General features: G+C 35.4%; 1 protein-coding gene across 2 annotated transcripts; it reads left to right on the top strand.

Annotated features, from left to right (window-relative positions):
- LOC117910358 (probable phytol kinase 1, chloroplastic) lies at positions 1 to 8,168 on the top strand. Of its 2 annotated transcripts, none has more exons than XM_034824435.1 (6): positions 1 to 289; positions 6,997 to 7,064; positions 7,157 to 7,213; positions 7,390 to 7,505; positions 7,582 to 7,696; positions 7,799 to 8,168. In XM_034824435.1, exons 1-6 carry the CDS (start codon positions 32 to 34, stop codon positions 7,983 to 7,985), a joined length of 801 nt encoding a protein of 266 aa, XP_034680326.1. In that variant the 5' UTR covers positions 1 to 31; the 3' UTR covers positions 7,986 to 8,168. The 2 variants fall into 2 exon arrangements, with proteins under 2 accessions (XP_034680326.1, XP_034680325.1); XM_034824434.1 differs by having other exon boundaries at positions 4 to 289; positions 7,157 to 7,288.
- The last annotated feature ends 274 nt before the right edge of the window (positions 8,169 to 8,442 follow it).

Genomic DNA, 8,442 nt, shown 5'->3' with positions numbered 1-8,442 from the left:
GCAAAAAAGGGGAGACAAAACGCTTCACACCATGAGCTGGGTGGTATCAACACAGACAGCCATATCCTTCTCCATCTACCGTTACACTTCCAGATTCTCTACCTTACGCCGTCTTCCAAATCCTAATCTTTCTCTCAATGCTCTTCCATGGCATCCTCGCTCCCGCCCTCTCACTTTCCGCACGGCTGCGCTGCTCCAGGACGCCGGAGCCGCCGCGGTGGTCACGGCCGGAGCCTACGGCCTCGGTCTCACTTTCGATAATCTCACCCAGCGCAAGGTCATTGAACAGGTCGCCTACTCTCTCTCTGTCTTTGATTTGAATTCTTTTGTTATGATGAAAATACGGTTCTTGAACTACTCTTTGATTCATTCTGGCTACACTGAAGAGGTTTTTGATGCAATTGAAGTCTGATATTAGAGAATTTTGATGTGTTGTTGAATTGAAGAGGTTTTGAGCTCTTTGTATTGCTGAAACTTTGTTAATGTTTTGAACTGGTTTGTGAAGGGAATCTTTAGAGCCGAGTGCCACTTGTGTCACATTAAATGCAATAGGAACTGTAGCTGCCTCCCATCCAGCCAACAGAACTTTAAGACTCATTTAACTCGTGAGTCTTCTGTTGCTGCCTCCCGTCCAGCCGACTCAACTTTAAGACTCATTAAAATCGCATATGATAAAAATATGTGATAGTGTCCCTAGCTTCCATGGATTTGTTCCTCCCCTGGTGGAAAAGAAACTACTCCATGCCCCAATCCTAAGCTTTCCACCATAGATGGAACTCAGTTGGCTTTAGGATCAATTCAATCCATGGGTTTGGTCAATTAATTACTCACTTCTGCTCTGCAGTAAGCATGTGAGTGAAATAGCTCCTTGATCATTTTTGTATCTGAACACACTTATCAAATCTAACCTTTTCCCTGAGATTGGTTCATCAATCACAAACTGGCCAATGGTGGTTTAGTCAATGGAAAGGAAGTACAATACAATCAGGAAAGGAGTTAGCCAACCTAGCTTGGAAATGGGGAAAGACTACCTAAAGACTCCTCTGCTTTTATGCTGCAGGAGCTTGCGCCTTTTTCTTTTTTCCCTTTTTCTTTTATGCTGCTTTTATGGTGTCTGGTTCATTCAACCTATTCCCTGTTGGTGTCTTCTTGAATTCTGTATGTCAAGTTTTATACTAAATAAAATTGAGTCCCATCAAGTGTTCCCACATACCTTTTTCAAAAATAAATCATACCAATTTACTTATCAACTTCTTGATAAACAAGAAATAAATTAAACCAATAAGTTAAATTTTAGCTGGAGTAGTGTTGTAAGTCATCATGGTTATTGAAATTAATGTTGTTGAGACAGTCATGTCCTTAAACAATTGAAGCATTTTATATAATAGTTCATGGAAGTAAGTATATTTGCTTTGGCTTAAATGGTTAAATTTTTATGTTTAACAATGCGATTTCAAAAGTTATGGCTTAAGCTATAGAAAACAATGCATCCTCTATTTTGAAAATGAGTGCATGCATAAAAGATGATTTTTATTTTTATTTTTTAAAGCATATTTGTCTATCCTTAATATCCGTTCAAAATATGTTAGATTTTGATTTCTCTTAAGAGTTTCAATTATGAGAACAAAATCAATATTTTTTAAAGCATTCGTTTATCAAGTCAAAATGTTTTTTGCATTATCAATGTACCCATTCAAATTAAACATCAATTGAACATTATCTATTCATGCAATACTATAACAGATTAAATGTTTGCAAAAGTAAAATAATTGTTATCAAGTTATAACTTGACTACTAAAAATTGATTTTGAAGTTAAGAATGAAAGTTGAGAAAGTCAAAGAGAAAAAAGAAAAGCACATTCTAAAATCAATTAAGAAAAAGCAACTAGATTAAAGTAATGATTTTTATTTTTCGTAAATTCCTATCCAAATAATTTGAAACTTTTTTCGGAAGTAGTAGTAGTAGTAAAACAGTTATCATCATCATAATAATAATCCATTGTGACTAATGTGCTACACTCATAAAAGATGCCATAAGCAACAAATTATAATTGGCCACCTATTTGTTTGATATCAACTTTCTATATTAGCTCCATAAGATTTTTGTAACGTCATAAAAACTATTATTAGGTGACCCCAAGATTTTAGTCTATTTTTCTTTGTAGAATTTATTGTTTTGGCAGTGAAATATTTTTTAGTGAGGAGGTAACAGTAGAAATTTGGGAGTTAAGGCTAATAATTACTGAGATACTCATCTTCGGCTTAAGAAGATGAAGATGTTCAAACATGATCTGGCAACGTCCCCTTTTCTTAGTGGTTGTGATACAGCAGAAAAGAATGGGAAAGAGGGAATAGAGAAAGGAATAAAAGGAAAAAAAAAAAAAAAAAGACTCTTGGAATAAATTCAAGAGAGAATTTCTGAACAGCTAATTTTATTCAATGAGTAATGAATGAATAACTGTCTATAATCTTAGGTATTTGTAAAGTTAATTTTGATCCCAAATATAATAGGAAAACAATCCTAATCATACTTAAATTATTCCAAATAGGTAAATATTAAATACAAGCCAATAAAATAAAAATAAAATCTTAATTACAATATAAATAAAGTCTAATCATAATAGGAAGCTTGAATACATGGAAATCTAATCTCATTTCTTTCCAAATTGTAAACTCATTTTATCTTCATTACACTAAGGTGGTTTGGCCTTAACATAGTTCTTGAATGCTCTTGTATCAGTTCCTCCAAGTAGGGAAAAACTTGGTTCCAACAAGAAAACTTTTGCTATTTCAGCATATTGGTCTTTCTCAACTCTACCTCAGCAATCCAAGTATTTTCACCAGCTGGTTTGCCCATCCACTTCACTGAAAATTGCTCATATTGGTTGCCTCTACTTAACCTCACCTCCTTGACATCTAACGAGTCTTCAATAACATCTAATGGCCATTTAGGAAGTTCATGCACTTAGACTTCAGTTGGAATTTCCTTTCTATTAAACCCTTCATATGAAAATAAGTTAGGGGCATTGAAGATTGACCTGATTTGCAAATCTGATGACAACTTTATCAAGTATGCATCCAAACTAATCTTCTGTAGAACTTTGTATGGTCTAAACTTCTGTGAGTTGAGCTTGTGATAAGTACCTTTAGGAAATCTTTGTCGCCTCAAACACACTAGTACCATGTCCCTTTCTTTAAATTATTTGGCCTGTCAATGTAAATTTGCCTTTAATGCATATAATTCATTGCTAGCTGGGATGACGGCCCAAAGTTCTTCATGAATTTGTCTTATGTGTTCAGCAAAGGTATCCTTATCTTTGCTTGGTGTAGTCTCTTGTGGTAGTGGAACTAAGTCAAGCACATGTTGAGGTTTGAGACCATAGGCCACTTCGAATGATGTCTTCTTCATGGACCCATTTATTGAAGTATCATAGGTGAATTCTGCTGTGGTATGATAGGTTTCCAAACCTTCATATGGTTTCTGACAAGACATCTTAACATGTTGTTACCCAAGCTATGATTGACTACTTTGGTTTGTTCATATATTTTTGAATGACACAAGCTAGAATATTTCAATTCAGTTCCAGGTTTTTGCATTATCAATTCCTTTTAAATAAGTAACCATCATGCACCATGTTGGCAACCCCTTCTATTTGATTATTCCATGCAATTCCATCATGATATGACTGAAATATTGATCAATTACCATACTCATTTTTTAGCTCTTTGAATCTTATGATTTGAGTCCTGATCATAGTTAACAATAAAACACCCTATTTAATGCACAAGCATGGGAACAGACTGGAGAGGGTGGTAGATGGAGTCCCAGCCTTTTGAGATAGATAGTTCAACAATTGGGAGCTTAAGGAAGTGGAGACTTTATTATGAAAATTGCACTCTTTGCTTGTTTGTAGTGATACGGAGGACAAGTTGAGCATAATGGTTAGCATTAGGCTAATTTTCACTAAAGAATACCAAAGGTCTTCTTTCTTGAATAAGGACAACCCCTATTCCCACATGTGACGTACTACACTCTAAGATGAAAAGTTTGTCAAAAGTCAATAAAACAAGAATTAGTGCTTTTGTCATTAATCCTTTAATAAGGTTTTGGAATCCTCATATAAAACATAAAAGAATTGGTAACATCCAATAAGTGGCGATTTTTCCTTTGAACAATCTCATTCTGTTGGGATGTATAAATGCACAAAAATTGGTGGACAGTTCCATTTTTAGTATAAAAAGAGGAAAGAGAACAATCATTATATTCAAGGGCATTATCAAATCGAAGAATGCCAATTGAACTACCAAATTGATTTTTTATTTCTTGATAAAAAGGTTTCAATACATGAGGTAAATCAAACCTTTCTTTAGGTAAAAATAACCAAGTGACTTGAGAGCAATCATGAATAAAACTAACAAAGTACCTAAACTCTAGAACATTAAGGATGCGACATGGACCCTAAACATTTGAATGAAATAAAGCAAGGACTTGGAGCCGGGGACATCTATCTCTTTTCCCTGGAGCAACATATGGAAGGCGTGGGTGCATCCTAGAGTAAGCTTCTTCGCTTGGGAGGCAACTTGGGGAAAAGCCTTAACATAGGATCAAGTCCAAAAAAGGGGGTGGTCTTTGGTAAATAGATGCTTTTTGTGTCATGTCGAGGAAGAATCCATAAACCATCTCCTTGTCCATTGTGTAAAGACAAGAGCCTTGTGGGAGTTGTTTTTTTGCCTTTTTTGGGGTGTCTTAGGTGCTACCATCGTCAGTTAGAGAGACTCTGTTAGGGTGACATGGTTTGTTTGGAAGGTAAGAAATAGAATCACCTTTGAGGGGGAAGAACTCTCAATCCAAAATCTAAAAGGTTCTTTTGTTTGTTGTCTTTGATTGAAAGCAAAAAGGTGTATAGATGATATTCCTCTTAACTCTTTTTAGTTTTCTAGATTGGTTGGCCCCTTGGTGAGGGTGGGTTGGTTTAGTTCCTTTTTTTTTTTTTGTAACTTTGGCTTATTGTGGTGTTTGTTGGTGGTAGCTGTATACGTTTTGCATATCTTGGGTTGCTATTTTAGTGGCCCTTTTTAATATATCTTCTTTCTATCTATTAAAAAAAAGGGACTTGGACTCTATTATTAATCCTAGATGGAAAAGATAACCTATGATGTTTGCTAGGTTCACACAACTCATACTCAAGCTTATTGGACTACTTTGAAGACAATCCCAAGGAATGTAACTGCTCAAAAGAAGTATGACTCAATCTGTAATGCCATTGAAGAGGAGCAATAACAAAGAAACAATAACAACATCAGACATTTTCCTACCATGAGATTGAAATATAGATTATAGGGATAATAAAGCCCATCTTGCTTTAATTCTCCACCAGTCATCTTGTTTGTGCGAGGATCCTAAAAAACACAATAACAAAAAATGATAGCAACACAATTAAATTGCTTGGTAAGTTGACTAGTAGATAATAAATTAATAGAAACTTTAGGAACATAAGAAGAAGATCCATCAACGAGAAAGGATTGAGGATGTATTAGAAGACTTAGTTACGTGAGAAAATGGGGTGGACTTTCCAATCATATTATAAGAAGTTGCAAATCTATAACTAAGTGGAACAAAACTAACCAAAATTAAGAAGGGCATGTGTATTTAAATGTGCTAAGGTGGTAGTAGGAGCATTGATGTTGGATCGCAAGGAAATCTGCACTAGTTTGTTATAATCATCTAAAGATAAGGTAATAAACTCTCTTCTACCACCTACAGGTTGAACAAGCGTAGGAACATCAACTCCTCCATCGAAAAAAGAGACAACCTAATTAGCCTATGTAAGATGGCTGAACTCATGTCAATATTTATCATAGGTATGATTAGTCCTACCGTAACTTTTGCTAAAAACCATTTTTGATCAGACAAGAGTTACCTTAGTATGGTTGAATTAGGTTATAAATTTTGTTTTGATATGATAAACGATGAAAAACCATTGATCACCAATGTAGCAGCACTATAGCGAATTATTGTAGCAATGTCACAACATGTTACTGTAGCAGTGAAAAGAAGGATGGTGGAAGGTGTTAAGGCTAGGTTTTTTCCCCCTAAGATTAGGGTTCTAGATCAAACTTGCTTTGACACCATGTAGAGTGAGAGAAAAAATGGTATTGTATTTTTCAAGAAAAGAGTACAAAGCATCTATACAAACTTTTATAAAAGAAACAAAAAGACTAAACTACTTCTTACTAAATAATTACTAATAACTCTTTACCAAAACTTTTTATTAACAACCACTGAAATGAAATATCTTATTTGGACTTATTGAGTAGTGAGACTGAAATTCTTGGTTCATAAAATTCTTGCCAAATGCAGATGTCACTTATGGGACCACTGGAGTGTCAGAATAGGGATGTTTCCTTACAGAATTGTGGAATTATGAATTGTAGGAAGTCCTCAAATTCTAGTATGTTGAAGAATTTTACAACCCACATTTGGAATTTGAAGGACAAATGTGGTGTTTATTAGCTTTTAGGAACTTGGGACAGGAGCCTGTTTTTGGTGAAACTAGGAAAAGAAGCTTGGGTATTTGACATCATGCACTATTGGATCTTTATTCAAAATGAAACAGGAAGCCTTTTTTTTTTTTTTTTTAATATACAAATAAAATATGTACCAAACAAGCTCCTGGCAGAAGGGGACACAAGCCAAGTACACAATTTGAGTGTACAAGGAGTAATAATAATCAATTCTAACAAACAGAAACTTCTATCTCTGAAACTACAGCCACCAACTAGACATTTGACCATGAAAAGGAGATTATTAGTTTTGTTATGTACCTTGGCAAACAGATGTTGCATTTCTAATACTAAAACAACAGAGAAGAACATAGAACTTTGAAAGTTATATTTGTAATTTTCTTTTCTGAGGTAAAATGTTCTCTCATTTTAGAATGCTGCCTCCTTTTCTTCGTTGACAATTCTTCTTCATCTCCCTGTTATTTGAAGCAGAGTTTGAGCAGAAAACTGGTCCATATATTGTCTGGGTTGCTTTTCATGGTTTCTTGGTCAATTTTCAGGTCTGCTTTCTGTCTATAAGACACATTCTTAGACTTGCTTGGATTTTGATATTCTTACACTACTTCACCTGATTGTTTTAATCCTAAAATAGCACCTCAACAGAGGCTCGCTACTTTGCTTCTTTGGTTCCTGTTGTCAATTGCTTAAGGTTAGTCATATATGGCCTCTCTTTAGCTACCGATGAAGGACTCATAAAATCTGTTACTCGAGAAGGAAAGCCAGAGTAATTTTTCCTATTGTCATCATCAAGCTCTTATGACTTCCTTTCTTCTTGATTCAAAGGGACATTATCCGTGATTTAGCTTCATTATTTAACACTTGCAGGGAATTGCTTAGAGGCCCTTTATATTACGTCCTGATTTTGCTTGTATGCACTATGGTCTTCTGGCGTGAGTCTCCTATTGGGGTGATCTCATTGTCAATGATGTGTGGTGGGGATGGTAACTCCTCTTGTCCAAACCAACTTGGCAGTCTGTTTCTTCTTCCAATCATTTATCTCTGACTCAGTGGTTTTAGGCATTGCTGACATCATTGGAAGAAGATTTGGGTCCCTAAAGCTTCCTTATAATCAACAGAAGAGCTGGGCTGGTAGCATTTCCATGTTTGTATTTGGCTTCTTGATTTCAATTGGGTGGGTTTTGAACCCCTTCTTTCAGCCAACGTCAATGATGGTATTTTACTTGCTCCATAAGGATTTTCGAACTTGGCATGAGAATTTTCCTTCATTTTGTAGGATGCTTCACTACTTTTCAGCCCTGGGGTACTTCCAGTTAGATTGGATTTGGACAATGGAAAAAGTTGCATTAATTTCCTTGGTGGCAACAGTGGTTGAGTCTCTCCCTGCCACAAAGGTAGTAGATGACAACATATCCGTCCCTCTGGCAAGCATGGTAATGGCATTTTTGAGTTTTGGCTTTTGACTCGTCATGTTAGAAACATTAAACTTCTTCCCTTCTATTTTTATTTATTTATTTATTTAATTTTTCTTCGTTGGTTGCGAGGCTTTTGATTGCCCTATAAATCAATGCCTCATACCTTCATTGTTGTACTAAAACTCTTGAAATGAATGAATAGGACTCTCTTCATTAGCACCTTTACTTCCATGTTTGATGGGCTACTAATGGGATTCTCGGACCTGTAAGTATCTAGTGTATGACTCTTATCCTCATACTCTCAATAATTTGAACTTCCTAATGGATCTTTTGCATGAATTTCTGTATTTGATGAGAATTACTATCAACTTCATCTGGAGCAGAGAAAGGCAAAACTAGTGCTGAAATATGTCCTTTGTGTTCCTTTCGTGTCTGCTCCTCCAGTTATACTATAGACTATAGTTTGGTTCTATATATTGTAGACATTTTCTATATAGGTTTGAGA

Source organism: Vitis riparia, unplaced genomic scaffold (genome assembly GCF_004353265.1).
Source record: "Vitis riparia cultivar Riparia Gloire de Montpellier isolate 1030 unplaced genomic scaffold, EGFV_Vit.rip_1.0 scaffold725_pilon_pilon, whole genome shotgun sequence".
Classification (NCBI taxonomy): domain Eukaryota; kingdom Viridiplantae; phylum Streptophyta; class Magnoliopsida; order Vitales; family Vitaceae; genus Vitis; species Vitis riparia.
Note: the sequence above shows the minus strand (reverse complement) of the source record. Positions and strands in the feature narration are given on the sequence as shown.